This window comes from Sander vitreus, chromosome 1, assembly GCF_031162955.1.
Source record: "Sander vitreus isolate 19-12246 chromosome 1, sanVit1, whole genome shotgun sequence".
Lineage (NCBI taxonomy): Eukaryota > Metazoa > Chordata > Actinopteri > Perciformes > Percidae > Sander > Sander vitreus.
The window spans coordinates 71,776-91,644 of record NC_135855.1 but is presented as its reverse complement, the minus strand read 5'-3'; the positions used below and the strand labels follow the sequence as shown (position 1 = coordinate 91,644).

Here is a 19,869-nt window from a genome sequence, read left to right as displayed (position 1 = left end):
GTTTATCATACGTGATATTATATTAATTCTATATTTGAGATGTTGACTATAAGTAGCTCCTTTATTTTTGGTGTGTGTTGCACTGTTGGAAGATGATACCACGCTCAAAGTGCAGTCTGCATGTTTTCAGATTTTTTAATTGCTAGTTATTAAGTCCTTTTGTAATTGTTCATGTGTGTGGACACAATACACACTCTAAAAACAGTTTTATAATATACAAATGAGATACATAATATTGTCGTCGTTTCACTGTAACTTCATGCCACATGTCCATGACCAAAGTTTTTTTGGGACAATAGCTGATGTATTGGTGGCGTTTATTTCTCCTTAATGTTGCTTTACTATGGGAGTCAAATGCTTTTTACGCTCACACGCACAAAACGCACACTAACATGTGCACAACATGTGCCTCTTACCTTCTGCATTGCTGCACACAGAACATCGTTTCCTTTGTGGAAGGGCACTTGAACTGAGCCCAGAAACTTCAGTCGGTATCTGTCCATCCATTCACTGCTTTTCACTGCACAGGAAAGACAAATATATAAAATATGGAATATGATCCCAGGAAAAAATAATAAAAGGCAACAAACAACACAGAACACAGAAGAGTGGCAGAAATTTATTTAAGCAATAAAATCCAGGTGAGATTTTTGTAGATTTTTTGTTGCCCTTGTCCTGTGGATCAGGCAACCTGTTCTCACTCCGAACTCGAAAATACAGATGTTTGGACAGTGGCTGTCAGCGTCTGAAGCGACGAAAAAAGCGCCCTTCAGCGTGTTTGTAGAACGTACTGGGGAGAGCAGCAGCTACACGGGGTTTAGCGAGTACTATGTAAGGGGGAAATTCCGCGTAGGGAGGTTGGTTTGTGTCCTGTGTGTGTCTTTAACCATGCCGTTATTGCCGCGTGTCACGGAAGCCTTTCTTCTTTAACTGGCCCGTTATTCCCGTGTGTCACGGAAACGTAAGCCCACCCACGACCTTTCCCTAAACTCAACCGTCCCATTCCAGCGAGTCACGGAAACGTAAGCCCACCCACGAGCTTTGCCTTAACCTAACTGCGTGAAAAGGAATGCCAATAGTCCCAACCAAGCGTGTTAAGTTAAAGCACGTTATATGACGCTACACGTTTAGTTAAAGCGCGTTATATGACGATAAAGGACACTTTTAGCATCAATAACAACGACAAAGGCACCTGACCAAGCGTCCATATTTTACGAGATGGGAGTGAGAATGTGTTGGATCAGGAGGTAGAGCGGTCGTCTACCAATCAATTCCTGGCCTAAGCAGTCTACATGTCAAAGTGTCCTTGGGCAAGATACTGAACCCCAAATTTCTCCCATTAGCTGTTTCATCGGTGTTTAAATGTGTGTTAATGTTTCTGATCTGATGAGCAGGTGGCACCTTGTATGGCAGCCTTGGCCACCAGTGTGTGAATGGGTTGAATGGTGCCTGCAGTGTGTACAGCTCTTTGAGTGGTCGCTGAGACTAGAATAGTGCTATATAATAGCAGTCCATTTACCATAGAGAGACTAAATAAGTAGTTTTCTCTGGTCTTGGAGGTTGATACTAGGGTTGTTGGTCAGTACCGATGACTCAGTACTTGACCAGTTGTTTCTTTACCGCTACGACGATCATCTACACATCCATATTAATCTCTTATACCTCTGCCTTTGTTTAATATTTTACCTTTGTTAATCATGTCATATTCTCTTAATCCTGTTACCAGCTGCTTAAACCTGGCAGAGAAGAGTTTCACCAATAGAGCATAACAATCCCTCAGGTTCGTGTTTACCCCACAGATCACAACCCTGTTCTCAGATAATCCATCACAGGTGTCCCACGCACAAACATTACTGATTGTGTTTGTGGAAAAGCCAAAGCCAGAGACACTAGTGGGAACCCTTAACCCTCAACCAGACCTTTGATGAAGTGCAGGGAAGAACACTGTTCACCTAATACAATTCTGTGCATAGTTCAGTCAATGTTTCAAGGCATTGTTATGAAGACATTCACAGTCAGACTTCTATAATTGATAGTCATGGCAGTGTCAGTACCTTTGTAGCTCTCTGTGTCCTTGTTCACCTCTATAGCGTAATAAGCTGGGAAGATCCCACGGGCACCAGTTCGCATGTTGTAGCCCTCGTACCAGTAATCCTCTGACTGGACCTCCACCAGCAACGGATCATCCACCTCCAACTCCAACTCATCGTCATGACGAGGGACAAACCTGCCAAGACAGATGTACTTATGCACAGGATCTGAGGGCCCTCACAGTGCCTGGACCTTTGGTTCATATTCAACTTCAACTTGTGCAAAATGCTGCTGCTCGTTTTTTAACAAATACCTCCAGACATGCACACAACACCCCATTCTCTACACTCTCCATTGGCTCCCAGTGTGTTTTTAAGATTTTAATGTTTGTTTTCAGGGGCTTAAATGGCCTGGCCCCGGTGTATTGGTCTGAGATTTTAACCCTTCGTGAGCATACCAGGTCATTACAGTCATCCAATCAACTTATTTTAGAAGTCCCAAGGTAAAGGTACAAACTGTGGGTTGCTGCCCTGAGACTTGGAAGTTTTCCCCTGACATCCACACTATACCAGACGTAGCTCTGAACTCAAAACTTATTTATTTAGATTGGCTTTTATTACATAGTAGCACTGTGACATGTTTCCTTCCTCCTGCTTTTATGTAACCTTTTCTGATTTAACTTTTATTCTTGGTCCTTGATGTAAAGCCCTTTGGATACCTGCTCGTTGCTGTAAAGCGCTAAATAAATAAATGTTGATTGATTTTAAAGGAATACTACTGGTTGCCTCGTCATGGAGGATGCTGTAGTGAGCTTTGATTCACAAAGTTACAATAGATTCCATTACATTTACATGTCATTTAGCTGATGCTTTTATCCAAAGCGACTTATAGCTGCTACATATGTAGTGCTGCACTGATGTATTGCAGTGGGAATTGAACCCAGATCTCCCACACCAAAGGAATGTGTCATATCCACTGTGCCATGACCACCCATAGATTTCAATGCCAAATTAGTATCATGGCGAAATGAAATATCACTACAGCCATGCACATGACACTTCTCGAATGGCTCTTTCTCCTCTTTCTTTACTGGCCCTTTCCACATTGAGTATGTTCCAAATACTTACAATTTCACCATATATACAAATATGGCAAAGCACTTAGCTTAGTTTTGTTTTTAGCACAGTTAGCTGCAACTACACAGGTTGCTTATATGCTCACAAAGATAAATGACATTTGTGAATACAAGCGGACTGCTATCTCCTTCAAGCCTACATAATGTATGTTAATACTCGAAACATTAGTTTAATACTCAGAACATACTGTAGGTTTTCAGTGTTATCTTTTCATAGAAAATAAACATTGTTTTTAGGTTACTCAATATGGATACCTGAGTTTCATAAGGCATAAGGCTTTCATAGAACTAACAGAAATTCAAATTTTAATACTTTAGCTAATGTTAAAACGTAAAACAATAATTTAACCTAGCTAACTATGATGTTGGCTTGTCAGATGTGATGCTAATGGCTATAGAGGCACTATGAAAATATAGAATATTATACACATACAAACTAGAAACTCACTAAATTAAAAGGAACGCTTTAACAAGCCCCCTGTTTTCGGTTCTGATCTGTCATGAACAGAGATGCTGCTATTCACATGACTGCATTGCTGTTTTATTATACATTTATCAGCCTGAGGTCTTCAACAGCAGCTGTAACTCCACGCTGCCAACTGGAGTGTGACTGTTACAGGGCAAACATGAAGAATTGGAGCATTCTCTGGTCCAACTACAAACAAAGCGTGTTTAAAGGCAACTACAACCTTGGCTCCTGCTAGAACCCACTCTTCCTGCATAATTAAAAAATGAGAACCCATACCATGTAAATCCACTAAACTCTTTTATTGCCAGAAACTTGGTAAAAACCTATTCCTAAATTTCTATTTATGATTCATCACTAATAACACATTGAAATAAAACTTTTCTTAGTCACATTTTCACAATGTCAGTGAAGCATTTATCCCTGGTAGTTAAAAATCAGTGCTGTGTGCAACATCATAGGTCATGCTAAGAAAAACAGCCTTTTCAAATGGTTTGTGTAACCAACAACAAGAATCATAGCTGTGCACACAAGAATATAAGGTGGCTTACAGTGATTTTTTGTTGAATTGACAAAGACAAAAAATGTTGCTTGCAAGGTAAAGACTTTTAAATGGTAACTAAAATGGAATGGCTGTTGAATTAATTACTGATGTCTGGAGGCGTGGCAAGACGTCTGACAAGGAAAGAAATATGAGCATAATAAAAAATGATATATAATAAGAATGATGGCTAACCCTTTATATGTTTTCAGTCAAGGTGCAACATTTAGTATGGATGTGGGGAGGATGAAGTTGATGTTAGCGATGGTGATGATGATGCAGTTCTTCCTCACCTGTAGATGGCTCTGTGGCTCTGATCCCTCTCCTCTCCATTTATGAGACAAGAGTATAGGCCAAAGGACTCGGCACCTTGAAAACACAGAGGAGAAGCAAAAAGAGATAAGTGGAAAATAGACGGTTACAAAATAAATAATGCAATAATACAGTGTGGAGTGCCAGCTTCTGTATTTGGCTGGCAAAAAGATGATTGTCTTTGAGGTCCATCATATACAAACACAAACAGAAAACATAATTAGGGCAAATTGTGTTTACTTTAAAGCACACATGCATATTTTAGGACCTATAAATCACACTTTAATTAGCCGTGAAACAGATGAGCATTGTGTATTTCTACCTACATTCCCCTGAGACATCTGTTACCCCCTCCTGCTCTGCTCAGATAAACTGCGATGGTGTTTCTAACACATCGAAGGACTATTAGAAGAAATGACCCCACCTGCCCACTACTGCTGGCTGCTTTACACACACATACACAGTGATGTGGGTCAACGTATGAGCCAAGGTAAGAGTCAGCCTAATGAAGGTAAATCCTACAATCCTCTCCCTCCTCCTTCCCAGATACAGTCTGAGAAAGCAGCTAAAAAAGAAAACTGACAGAAGCTGTTGCTTTAAGGACATCTCCTCGTCTCTGCTCAAGGCTACACTAGCCGATACTAGCATGCAGTAGTGGTGTGCGATACTGCAAAATTTGGTATCAATCCGATACCAAGTAAATACAGGGCCAGTATCGCCGGTACCAAAACGATACCGATACTTTTTAATAATTACGGTGGATGCATCACCAAATTGCTAAATCTAAATTAATTCTCATGACCTTTAAGTGGTTTTGTGACTTTTTCTTTGGATTATTAATAAGTTAAAACCCAGGACAGAATTTTCACATGGTTGTATAAATATATCGCCACATAGCGCTCCTCTTCCTCTCTGCCATTCTTCTGCTCCGTCTCTGTCCTGCTTGTGTGTGTGTGCTGCTGGCCACTGCCGGACCTGGCTGCTTGCTTGTTTGCCTGGCGCCGCCGAGTCACATGACGTTACAACATAAAATCACAAGAGGGGGAGGAGGAGCAATGTCTGCCTGCTCTGCGCTGAGGACAGGAGCGGCACTTACACAGACACAGACAGCCAGGTCGCCTCTTTGATGAAACCACAGCAGTGCATACTGGAGAGAAACTGAAACTAAAGTATCAATCTCATTACACTGGTATTGATCAATATCAATACCATCGTTGGTATCGATATTATCGATATTTGGATTGATCCGCACACCACTAGCATGCATGCATCAATTCCGATAGGAGCACAAAGTAAAATTGGTGGAGTACTCTTTTATATAATACAGCTTGCAGAGTCCTGGTCCAAAAGCCTTGTGTATCAAGCACTGGGGGCAGCGAACACACCTTAAAGGGCAACTTCCGTTTTTTTCAAACTGGACCCTATTTTCCTATGTTTTGTGTCTAAGTGACTGATAGGAACAACAATCTTTGACATTGGTCCAGTATTAAGAGAGATCGCTGCAGTCGGCAGTGGCGAAACAAGCTACAATGTAAGTTAATAGGACAAATTTACCTTCACAAAAGTGCTCGTTTTGCCGCTGACAGACTCAGATTAATATTCTGAGTGTCAACATTATGAAAAGGATTTCTAAGGAGGTCGACCTTTCTGTTAAAGAGTAAGATCCTTTTGTTAAACATAAAAACATCCGCGAAATTGCGTTCACTAAACCCACCAGACTCCATGTAAATAAACAGTAATTTTAGCATCGTAAAATACACTTCATTCAAAGGTCGACAGAAACAAAAAAATAACTATGAAAAGCTGTTTTGGGTCGTCTTTCCACTTTTCCAACCATCACAACTCTAGTTTTAGTTGAAATAAACACATAGTTTACCGAGTTACATGTGACAATATATTGGCTCTATACGCGCTAAAGGTATTGTTTTTTTTAAATGGAGTCTGGTAGGTTTAGCGCTAGTGACTTCAGAGCTGTTTCTAGTTAAACAGAAAGGTCTCAAAGAGGTTTTAAAGGTCTATCTCTGTAGGGATCCTTTCCAGAACGTTGTCAAACACTAAGAATATTAATCTGAGCCTGTCAGTGGCAAAAACAACCACTTTATGAAGGTAAATACAAGCTGGAAAATTGTCCTATTAACTTACATTGTAGCTTGTTTCGCCGCTGCCGACTGCAGCGATCTCACTTAATACTGGACCAATGTCAAAGTTGTTCCCATCAGTCACTTAGACACAGAAACATAGGAAAATGGCCCCCCCACATCATCACCTCCCCTTCACCATACCTAGAGATTGGCAAGGTTGTATTTCAGTTAGCCTAATAGCTGGTTTGATTTGCAATGAGAGATGATTTTATGGAAAGTACCCCATGCCATTCTCTAGGTATGGTGAAGGGTATGTGATGATGTGGGGCTATTTTAATCCCAAAGGCCAAGGGAACTTTATCAGGATGCATAGTATCCTGGATCCATGAAATAACTGGCCTTTAAAAATACAAATCTGCCTGCCTCTATGGGAATTTAACATAGGGGTGTATTGACTTATGAAGCTGTGATGGGTATTGTGGCTTAATTTATTATAACTTCCATGTAAATCACATGTTCAAACTGTTATCTTCAAACTGCGGGTATGATAAAACAGCAGTTTCAAATATTATTCATCAGCCAGTTGCAGATGTTATTCTACAAGATAAAGTTAAATCTAACAGGCAGACAGTCACAATATCGAGAGTTACATGTCATGTGGATGATGAGTTGTGTTGTACGGGAATATTCCAGCTCCTGAAAATCTCTGTGGCTTTGCTTCATCAGCCACATCGCTTTAAGCCTTTCCCACCACGCTGCCAATTCGGCCAGACAGCATTCACTGCTGTGTTACTCTATGTTTAAAGGGAGTTACACAAAATAACAGCGTATGTGCTTCCAGGTTGTCTCACACACAATTATGGGGGGAATAGAATGCCTTGTATGAAGAAATTTACATATTCTCAAAATGTAAAATCAAGTCTCTCAGACAAAGAGGGTGAAATGTTACTGTGAGCTATCTTGCAAATGAATGAAGAAGAAAATACTGATGTTAAAAAAAGCTGTGACGTCACCTAGTTGTGAGGCTACCCCATATGCAAACAAGCGTTTTAGTTTGCATGTCTTTGCATACTGTTTGTCTTTCTATTTACAGACCGAAAACCAAACCCAAACACTTCCCATTCTCACCACTTACACTTTTGATTATTCTCTGGACCCTGCGCACAAACTCCGACAATTTAAATTTACAACCAGCTTATTAAGTCTCATAATTATGACCAAATGGCAAAAATCATTATCAACAAAATAATCATTTGTTCAGAAAATAAACATGAATGTAATTATTATGTAATATTAACCTTTTTTACATGGTGTTGTTTATGACATGCTTGGCTGGGCAACATGGCTGACTGTTATGGCTATCATGACATATGTCACATGCGGTTAATGTATGCAAGATGGTTTATAAAATACTCAAATTGCTAATATTGAAATATTATTGAAAGAAAACTATCGCAATCACGGCATTGACTTACTGGAAGAGCGAGAGCGCCCATTCATGAAGACGTTGAGGAACTTCTTGGAGAAGTGCAGGTCGACCTCTGGAGTGGAGTCTTCAGACAGACAAGCCGTGGCCTCTCTCCTCACTCCTCCTATCTGAATGCCGTCCTCATCGTCCTCATCTTCCTCCTCGTACTCCTCCCCTATGGCAGACTCGTAGGGAGAAGAGACGCAGTTGTCATAGACGGTGGCTGAGTCGCTGTCGTCACTGTAGCCTTGGTAACATTGCCGGAGGCTGACCAGTTCTAGCTGAGCATGCTCATCCACCACTAGTGTGTATTTTACCGAGTCATACGAAAGGCCGCTGGCCTCCGAGCTCATTGAAGTCCTTGGTGGGACTTTCCTGCCACCGCCATCCCTCTTTACTCCATCCTTTCCTCCCCCATTTTCTCCCCCCTTCCCCAAACTTCCATCCATTATTATCCTGTCCACATCCTCATCTTCCCCGCAGTAGCTTTCATCTGTGGCATCAACGTACTCCACAGATGATCCGGGTCTCAGCATGACCCCAGCCCCCGTTCCTGCCCCCTTCAGGCTGAGGTCCAGCGCGAGGGAGGAGCGGGCTGAGTGAGCCATGCTGGGTGGCGTGATGATGGACTCTACACAGGAAGTATATGAAGGTGGGGGGACATATACCTCGTCCTCCTCATAGATAGAGGGGTTTGTCCGGTCTGGGAGGGGCTGGTATGGAGGTGGGCCCTCTGTGTCGGAGCTGATGGACATGCGGCCCTGCTCAGTCTGCTGCGAGAGGAAAGGCCGGTCCTGCACGTTGGGAGGGTCTAGAGGGTCGGCGGAACGCTGCACAGGAGTTAGATAAATCTCCTCTGTGGGTTCTATATGAACGTCTGTGTGGTAGCGGATCCTCTCCCGGTGGTGCCCACCTCCATCCGCCTTCCTTGCTGGGTTTAGAGGAGCTGGTGTATAGTTCTGCGGTGGGGGTGGCGCGGGCGGCTTCTCCTGAAGCTTGGAGCGAGTCGCAGCCGTTGTGGAGTGTCCAGAGGTGTGGCTGTGTCTGCAGGGGGCGTCAGTGGAAGTCCCGCGGTCTTTGGTCTGTGCTCCCCCGCCCTGCACCTTGTCCTCGTCGCTCAGACAGCTGTGTTCACGTGCAGGGGTGAGTTTACCTGGAGGAGAAGCAGACACAAACAACAACACGCACAAACACAAACGCAAACACACAAGCAAGCACAAAGGCCAGACACACGCACAGAGTAAATATACATGCAGAAATGCAGACATGACCAGCAGAGAAACATGAAGCCAGACATGGCAACAAATACACAGACAGATAAAGCAAAGCACAAACAGGAAGAGAGAAAAGTAGAAATGGTTAGGTAACCGTTGTCAGGATTACGCAGCTAAATCCCTATTACTCATCAAAGTCATAGTGGAGCCACGAGATGGCGGTTGATGTGTTAAATCATAATCCATCGCCAGGAAATCCAGGCATGATATTTTTACTGTGGAAGATGCAGCACTTACAGCTGAACACAGAGAGCAAATGACAGGTGAGTTCTGTGTGTGTTTCAGAAGTGAGCAGGGAGGCCAATTCAGGACAACATTTCAGTCTCGTCTCTCCTGGAAAGGAATGAAGTTCTACATTTTTTTGAACTTGCTACTTAGCATTGCATCATCATAGACGTTATTGGATGCAAATTTACTCTCTTAACCCTCTTATCATATATATAAAAATTGGGCTGCACATGCATCGAATCACTTTGCAATTAAAATTTTGTGAAATTTTCTCAGATGACTCCTTAACACAAATAATCTTAACTTTAAATTAGTCTTCTGTGCTTGTGAGGCCATGTGATGTAATTTGCTTGTTTGCATATGAATGGCACCCATTCATTAACAAATCTGAAGGTTTTATCACAGTAAGTCTGAGAATTCTTAGTGTGGGTAAAAATAACAGATTTTGCGACTGTGAAAATGAGGACAAACATAAACTGTCCGAGTATGGTGAAGTATTGTTTGTCCCATCTCATTTTTTTTCTCTATTTTGGATTTTGAAACGCCCATGCTGTAAAATGCATATGCCATTAAGTTGACCAGGATACATATATTGCGCTTTGGATAATTTAAGTAATCTGTGATGTGTGGCACATTGCCATATCCAAGGATATCCATATATATATATATATATATATTCAATTTATCGCACCGTTGTGACGAAAAGAGAGCTGAGCCAGAAGGCAAAGCTCTCAATCTATCGGTCAGTTTTTGTTCCTACCCTCACCTATGGTCATGAAGGCTGGGTCATGACCGAAAGAACAAGATCCAGGGTACAAGCGGCCAAAATGGGTTTCCTCAGGAGGGTAGCTGGCGTCTCCCTTAGAGATAGGGTGAGAAGCTCAGTCATCCGTGAGGAGCTCGGAGTAGAGCCGCTGCTCCTTTGCGTCGAAAGGAGCCAGTTGAGGTGGTTCGGGCATCTGGTAAGGATGCCCCCTGGGCGCCTCCCTAGGGAGGTGTTCCAGGCACGTCCAGCTGGGAGGAGGCCTCGGGGGAGACTTATTGCTAAACACTATCGTCGATTAGAATGCATCTGTTCACGGATGAGTTTACCCATTCAAGTTCATTCACGTTACGTTTAGTAACATTTATTCATGTCATGCTAATAAAATAGCTGCAGTTTCCCCAACATAATTACGTTCTTCTTGATTCAATCTGTATTGGTAGCTAGCTGACCAGTTAGCTAGTGAGCCAGAAAGCTAACATTAGTGGCTAACGTTAGCAGGTTTTAGCTGCTGGCTAATGATTAGCCTAGGGTGACCAGACATCCCGGTTTGACCGGGACAGTCCCGATTTTGAATTGCGTGTCCTGGGTCCCGACAAAAGCGGGACGCTAAAATGTTCCGGTTTACACCAACCATTATGACATTGTCCCGTTTGTCAGCGATTACATAGCCGACGTGGTCTTATTATAGCCCGATCATTAACTAAACCCATGTTGAAAGACTAATAAAGTGTCCAGCGTATGATTTTAACAATGTGTGTGTGTGTGTGTGTGTGTGTGTGTGTCAGTCAAGCGGTCTGCATAATCTGAGCAGCCAGCGATACAATGTAGGCTATATTTGTAAACATTGTTGCAACGCCTCTTCTTTTCTGTCTCGTTTGAACCAGTCCCTCCAGGTCTGCTGGAAAGCCAGCGGATGAGCGCTGGTTGGAAATCGGGACATTCTAAAATGTGAAAAAGCTTAACTCGTTGTTTAGGTACATAAACCATGTTAAGCTTTTTCCTAGAAACGCTTAATGTCAGATAACATCCATAATAATTTGACTTTGGGTTAGATTTTTTGATAGTTTTCAGTGGTTATGAGGAGCAATATGAGAGAAAAATTTGGTGATCACTGATCGTTGTTTAGGTACATTAAACCACATTAAGCTTTTTTCACGTTAGGACTTAAATAAAGCCCATGAGAACCGTGGAGAGTCAACCCACAGCCGCTCCACTGCCCTGCTGTAAATGTGAAGCACACACTCGTCACACGGGCCAATTTTGCTGACACCTGTGCATAATTTCACAGTAGGCTTTCAGCCAACACATTGATTCTTGAGCAAATTCACTCCTCTAACAAATATACAGAATGAATGTTTCCAATAGGGAAGCTATCTGCTCTATCAAATGAGATTACATTTGTGTGTGTGTTGTTGCTTAGAATAACACCGGTAACACTTTACGGTAAGAGTACATGAATTATCATGAATTAATGCATTAATGAATTGATGTAGGCTGTGTATTATTATGCATTATGTAATTAATGATTTACGTATTACTGCATTCCTTAATATCCCATGAATCATCAGGAATTGACGTGTTCATAGTCTGTCATTCGTGACCTCATACATGAACACCACAACTAAAGCATTAATGTGGGCACATCATTATGAATTATGATTTATTAAGCATTATCATGATTATTATTTTTTCTGCAAAAAAATGTGGTCATCACTGCGCAAATTCTGATATGCCACCTTACCTAATGCTTTAGTTGATGTGTTGTTCATGCATGAGGTCATGAATGAGAGGCTATGAACTCATGTCAATTCCTGATGATTCATAAGCTATAAAGGAATGAAGTAATGCACAAATCATGAATTAATTCATGAATTCATAATTAATGTAGTGTTACCATAACTTTAGTTCAAGCCTGTAGCAGCAGTTCCAAATAATTCGTTTAGTGCCATGCAATGAAAAATACCTTTTCACAATGTTTTTGACAGGTTCAGTGGGTGTATTTTCCAAAAGAATGCTTTAATTCTGAAAGATAAAGTTGGTCCTGCACGTTGGGAATGTCTTTTAATAGCCTATTATTTCTTAGATATGTAGGCTACATACCAAGAAAATTCATGAATATTAACTGAGATACCCCATTATGTTGTGAGCAGTAGGCCTATGTGTGTAACTAGCTATTGCTACATGTCCCGGCTGTATTGTCAGCTATCATCCCGAATGAAGTCTCTTTGTGCCGGGGGAGTGAGGCAGGCAGAGCAGGGTGTGCTAGCTGGCTAAATTAGCATTAGATTAATCGTCTGTCTATACAGCTAACGTTAAAGTTAATAGTGAATTTATTCGTGGGTTAGCGCAGTGCTGCTTTTATCCATGGTCAAAACAATCATATTACTAATAACTTTATGAGTGTGATGAACAATGTTGTAACCCTATAATGTTATCCACCAAGCATTAGCTAGCATTAACGTTAGCTACTTGTCAACCAGCACATACATTGTAGTAACATTAAGCTGGATTAATATTGATATGTATCAATAAATAAGGTTTCTGCTGTATTACGGTGTTGCAAAGTGACATGTTATTAAACACAAAATGATGCCTTTTGGCAGAAAAAGCAGTGTCACAAGTATTTTTTTCTGTGACATTGTATGATTTACAATCTGGGTATCTGGGTGCCTATGTTTTGGCAGAAGTTACGAGTAACTAGATGGTGAAAGGTTATATGACGCCACTGACGGGCGACTAAATGAAACGTGACGTGTCTGAAAATAAAATAACAGATTTCTCTGGGTTTGCCATTTGATTGAAACATTTAGAATAGTGTAACTACACAACTCAAAAAATATATAACATAGGTATGGTCGTTTTTAGACATTTGAATGCAGAAAAGTTACATATTGTACCTTTAACTTTCTTTAGAAAAAAGGTCAAAGCTTTTCTTGGTGGAAATGCTGCTGATATCTTGATTTTATTGAGCAACATTGGACAGACCATTCTAGTGCAGCCACCACATCATATTGTACAGACTATAAACCAAATGATCAAAACTGTTTCCGTCAGCCTTCTAGTTGTAGTTCTGAGTCGGAGATATCAAATGGCAAAATGGCTGCAACGCCCCCATCGCTGGCAGTTGCATCTAAATACAATCCTAAATTAACTCTATATTTAATTTAAATAACAAAAATGAGCTGCACACTGTTTTTATTCTATTTTATTTTGAGAGGGAGACAAACATTACAACTAATTTCCGTTTTGCATGACTTAATTTTAATTCATTTGGTGTTAACACAAGGCTAGCAATGGGGTAATCATCTCATCTCAGAATAATGCATGAATGCTTCTATTCTGTATTCTGCCAACATGGGTTGAATAATGCATGAAAGACTTTGATTTACCCAGAAAGGTGATTTAGCCAGATCTTTTTCTCTATTTTTTTAAATGATTGAGGTAACAAGTCATATACTTTTTCCATCAGTAGTGAGTTGTTGGCAGGGAGTTTGGTTAGTCTCGCCTCACATGGTGCTCTGAAAAGAGCTGTAGCAATGAGCAATGACAGCTCCCCAGCTAAAATAAGCCCAGAGCTGGCTAACACACCAGACAAAGTATATAGCATTAGCTCACTTAGCTTAGCATAGCTAATCCAAGCCTTAACCACACAACCTGCCAGACTCAATGCAAATCACAAACGCGTACATCTGCTTTGTTAGTAGCCTAAGGAAAAATATGATCGGGGACAGCATTCTGGTCTGCATATCCCAGTTATCATCAACTAAACAAGGAAATTCAGACGGTTAAACTAAAATATGAGCTTCATGGTGTGAAGATCTGGTGGGAAAGAAAAGCTCACCTGTTTTAAGAGGCGAGGACGAGCCTGAAACCTTCTCTTGCCAACTGTATTTCTTCCCAAAGGAGTTGTTGTTTAATGTGTCCTGTGGAAATGCAGAACAAGAGGAATAGAAGAAAAAGGAAATAGTGAGAAAGAAAAACCAATGGAGAGTACAGAGAGGATGAGAAGGGAAGAGAGTGAGAGGTTTAGTAACTGAGTTCTGGATCCAGAAACTCAATGTACACAACTTTTTGTCTCTCTCTCACACACACACACACACACACACACACACACACACACACACACACACACACACACACACACACACACACACACACACACACACACACACACCTCTTTTATTCCGTTGAATGGGCAGGGATTCTTTTGTCTGTGCTCGGAGCATTTAAAGGGAACCAGACCTTTTACCAGAGCTACTGGGAACACACACACACACACACACACACACACACACACACACACACACACACACACACACACACACACACACACACAGTGGGAGCCTCTTTAAGCTGTTTTGGGGGAATTGTTGATAGATGGACGAGAGCCTTTTCTAGAAACCATGATACTTCTCATATGTATGTTTCTATCTAGTCATCTAGACTATTCTAGTCAGGTCAGCCAATTTAAAAAAAAACAACTTTATTTTCTTTTTTGTTTGCCTCAGAACTGTTTCATCTCCTTCATACTCATGTTTATAAACATATTAGAAAGAAAGAAAATTGCATTTTTTACCCAGAAAAAGACAATGGCTGTCAAGTAAAATGAATGAAGAGTGGAATAATTGAATGTTATTTAAAGAGCACCAATTGAAAATCTGCTTTTTGCTGGCCTTCACTGGTTTAACTTCTCACCTTGCTGCTTGATGTAAAAGTTTACAGCAGGGAGTGTTTAGTATGCACTGACATCCCTGTTGAGTGCGGTTACAAGTGCAACAGTGTGCTCTGTTCTGACCACACCCAATCAGACGTGCAATAGACTTGACCCAAAAGGGCAGCGGAATACTACTTTTACTAATACTTTTATACATGTATACTACCATATTAAATTGCTTTGAGTTACCAAAACATTCTCATCACAAATTCTCACATTAGGACAAACACACAACACTGGTAGAAGAGCAAACATCTAAAAACAAAAAACATTTGAAAAGGGGCTATAACCGATATTTGTATAATAATTCATCAAATAAAAATGAGAAAACATTGTGTTTTCAGTATAAACAAAGCACCAACTTACTGACTTATTGGTAAAACTAGTTCAGGATTGGAATATCTTTCTCAGGAGTTGGTAGAGACCAAAAACAAGAGCTTAAAGAGAGTGCATGTTAAATTCATCAGGTAGACACAGACATGACTCTAAATGAATGCTAATATTGCTCCGTCAATGCTGGATGTGTAAAAAAGCGACTGTTTGCCATATTAATTTAAAGTGTGATATGTCAATTGTGTGGTTCACAAATTGTTTAAAAAACAAGCTGTCAAAGATTACAAATCTTACAAATCTACTTTTTGTGACTCAGTGATACAGGCCTACCAGAAGAGTACTGAGGTTTGATACCCGGCTCCAGATAAGAGACAGAGATGGTAAAGGGAGATTTTAACAGATGGAAGAAGAACTGGAAACTCCTGTGATGTTGATGTGTCACCTAAAATTAGATCGTACCCTCCTCCTCTGTCCACCCACCACCACACATGACTCACTTCCCATCTATGTGTACCGGGTAGAGACAGAGCTGTTGCTGTGGTAGCGAGTGAATCAGCAGGTGGGTGACAGCAGCATTGATCTGAGAAGCAAAGGTGTGTTTAACTATAGTGATAAAAAGAGCATTGCTCAGGGCAGTGACTCAGATATGGTGTGAGTGTGTGTGATTTAATAGCTATATGGAAGTGACTCTGATAACACATGACTTAGTTTGGCTGTGTGCAACACAACTTCTAAGCAGAGATGTACAGTAACAAAGTAGAACTACTTCACTACTGTACTTAAGTACTAAAAGGCTGTATCTGTACTCTACTGGAGTATTATTTTTCTCCTATTTCCACTTTTACTTGAGTACATATTTTCGATGAGTTTAATACTTTTACTCCGATACATTGGATTAAGATGGAGGAATCCCTCCTTAGATGGATGTCTGTTCTGTTTTTCTGTCTGAATCATTTCACTCAAGCTGCTTCAGATGAGTCCCTCTGTTAAATAAACCTGCCCCCGTTTCTGCAAGAGCTCATTATACTATACATATGTCTTCATTTTTCTAACATTTTGTGGTTTCCTTGTTTTTGTTTTTTTAATACTGTGGCTGAGCTTCTTTTTAGTTACTCTTTAGAGAAAGTTTGCATTTGTAAAACAAAACTATTCTTACCAACTAACCTAAAAAGAGTGTTTTAGTGCCTAATGACAGTTTGAGCCTTACACTTTTTGCCGATTGCTCACACACTGAAATCAAAAGTATACAATTATCAAAACCTCACACTCAAGGAACATTGGCCCAGATGTGCACCACTATCAGCACAATGTCAGCCTCACACTTTTTACAAAACACTAAACACACTTGTAGACATTAGACACAGAAGGATATCATGATGTCACTTCCTTGCAATTCCAAAGCACTGACTGATAGTTTTGCATTTTTCATTAGTTTTTATTGTTATTTCGTTTTGACTTTTTGTTTTCAAATTCAGTTTAGTTTTAATTTGTTTTTAAAGTGGGTTCGCTAGTTAATTTTTTTATTTTTTGAAAATGCTTAGTTTTAGTTTGTCTTTTTTTGTAATATGGGTTATTTCTCGGGGATTGAAAAAGTATTGTGTAATAATAACTTAACAAAAACATCATACAATTTTAGAAATATGTATTCAGAATGTATTCAACAATAACACCAGTACATAACATGTAGCCTACATATGGTCATAAATATGTAAACAGTCTACACAAGACGCCGCAGGAAGTTCAAAATGTGTAAGTGATGTGTTCCAGGAAAAAACCTAAAGACATGAACAGGTGTTTTCAACTTTGGTTTGAGTAAAGTGGCAAACTTTTTTTCAGTCAGTCGACTCACACAGTTGTGTAGACATCCCAGTATTAATCCACATATTAACCCACGCTTCCTTCCGCTTTTGGTGTTCCTGCGTATGTACTAACCAGCAGCTATCGGGTTGCCGGTGAAAGCCTTCCTGTAGTGTTCTCTGTCCTGCTGTTGTCGCTGTCATGCTGCCTGGCCCTGTATCCATACATCCATGCTCTGTACCCATACATCCATGCCCTGTATCCATACATCCATGCCCTGTACCCATACATCCGTGCCCTGTACCCATACATCCATGCCCTGTACCCATACATCCATGCCCTGTACCCATACATCCATACCCTGTACCCATACATCCATGCCCTGTACCCATACATCCATGCCCTGTATCCATACATCCATGCCCGTAACGTTACCGAGGTTAGCTTCTGTTTCGGAGGAGGGAGGCTTTGCGTTCTCCTTTACCTTGTTAAGGTAAGCTAGGTTAGCCTCCTAGCTTGTGTGCGCTTCTTAAATGTACTTTCAAATTCGGGTTAGGGTTAGATTTGCAAACAGATTTTTCCCTGTATTAAATTGTATATGCTTTACCACCTTCCACTGCAAGGCACTTGCTTTTATCTGACACAGTCATAATCAAATAGGACTCTGCCGCTTTCTTCCGACTTTCGGTACCGCCATGATGCCAGGTGAGGGGCACGGACTATGTTGTGTTCAATTTGACATGAAATGTCGGGATTTCTGTGTTCCCAGTTGGAAACTATACATGTCTACGGGAAATGTCACGGTCAGAAATATATAACGTTATTTTCTCTATGAAAGACATCGACAAAGACAAAAACTAATGACATTTACTCGATAATTTTATTTTATTTTAGTTGGTTTTGCAAACAGACATTATAGTTTTAGTTTAGTTATAATTTTTTTGTAATGCCTCCTTTTTATTTTTATTTCAGTTAACGACAATGTTTTTTCCCACCTAGTTTTCGTTATTTTGTTCGTTTTCGTTAACGATTATACCTTGACTGTCACATGACCACACCTATGAGCCGATCTGTTAAACACAGCCATCAGGTACGCAAACACATGATTGCTTAATTGTAGACACACCAATCAGGTTTAAGCATTATACAAATGCAGCAGGTAAGGGAGAAGGAGGTAGAGGAAGAGGTACCCCTCATTCAGGCCATGGAGGACGCCTGTGAACAGGTCGACTTGCAGCTGTGCAAGGCTGGATTCGACATTCAAGACGGTTCTTCCCACGTTGTCTTGCCAATGAGGATATCGCCTGTGATAATCACTGAGAAGTAGAATTGCTAAAAGTGTTTTAGGTCAGCAACAGCAGTGTGTAACTGGTTCAAACTGAACTAAGTCATATGAAATGTGTGTTTCATATGGTAACAAAATATGCTTTTTATAAATTAGTGTATAGTTTTTGCAAGAGTGTTTCATTTTGCAAAAGGTCTGAGGTGTTCTGCTGATTGGGTGAAGCCCCGCTGCTCTAACCCTGATCAGTGTTCAGAACTGCTTTTCCTCGACCACGGGATTCTGTCACTCGCTGTCAAATGATGCAGAGCTAATTGCATATTTTGCATTTTTACAGATCCACTGACCTGGAAACAGTCACCCAGTGTGCGGTCTCTCTCTCTCTCTAGTCTCTTTTTACAGTACTCTGAGAAGAACTGTCTGCAGATCATCAGCGCTCATTTGAGTTTTGTCTGTGCCGCCTGACTAAAGCTTTTACTGTCAGCTGGAGCTGGTAGAGCTGTTGTCATAGTGTTTCAACTAAAGGTGTGCTGGATAAACACAATCCACCATGAAACATTTATATTTGTTATAAACCTATTTTGGTGATGTGCTGCACAATTCAGGCCCTATGTAAGGGTGAGTTATTTCGTATCATATATAGCCATAATGTCTTCCAAATCTGTACATTTTGTCTATATATTTAAGACATGGAGAGGTGGATTTTTGAAAAGCAGGTAATACAGCTGTGAACGTGTCAGGCTGAAAGGGAAATGAACTTCCTTTGCTTATGTGAGAAATCCATGCAAGATGAGTAAACAGAGAGACCACTTTCTACACCCAGAGGAGCAAGAAATAGACCAGAATGCAATGCAGATGTATTGTGCAGATCTGTCATCAGGTGTGTGTTTAGTAGTACAAAGATCTTGTCAAACTTTTATTTAATCAAATTTTTCTGCCCAATATTTTCTTGATTTGAAAAAAAAAACTTGCTACCCATCCTTGGGGTTGTCAAAAGGCATTCTGGTAGAAGGTGGTATGGCTAGAGTTATGTGGTCCAAGTTCTAAAAAAAAGAGGCTACAAACTACTGATAAACCATTTTTTCAAGGACACTTTGAAAATGCTGTCTGATGTTATCAATTTAAGATTTATGAGATCATTATTCCATTGTAATGCAGCAGAACAAATACATAGGTTTTATCCATCAAACTCACAAAACACAACACAATGTTTCCAATCGAGACTATCCTAATTTTATACATAACATGTTAAAGTATAGTTGATCGCATTTTTTAGCCAGTTACGATTCCTGAATCAAATGCAAAATGTCCATAAAGGTTCACAGCAGTTTGAACAAAAGGCTTTTCTGACAACCAGGGGGTCCGATTACCTTGAGCTTTTGAGCCTGTGAGTGATAAATTAAAGCTAATTAATTAGAGATGAACACAGCAAACTGCTAGA

The 19,869-nt window shown here is 40.5% G+C and overlaps 1 protein-coding gene across 1 annotated transcript in view; it reads right to left on the bottom strand.

Annotated features, from left to right (window-relative positions):
* Positions 1–19,869, bottom strand: part of mapk8ip1b (mitogen-activated protein kinase 8 interacting protein 1b) — a 62,017-nt gene that overhangs the window by 3,088 nt on the left and 39,060 nt on the right. Inside the window, exons 4-8 of the mRNA XM_078256376.1 lie at positions 14,144–14,225; positions 8,039–9,187; positions 4,467–4,548; positions 2,055–2,227; positions 417–520 (exon numbers count right to left, since the gene is read on the bottom strand). Coding sequence (XP_078112502.1) covers positions 417–520; positions 2,055–2,227; positions 4,467–4,548; positions 8,039–9,187; positions 14,144–14,225 — 1,590 coding nt within the window. The remainder of the gene's footprint in view (positions 1–416; positions 521–2,054; positions 2,228–4,466; positions 4,549–8,038; positions 9,188–14,143; positions 14,226–19,869) is intronic.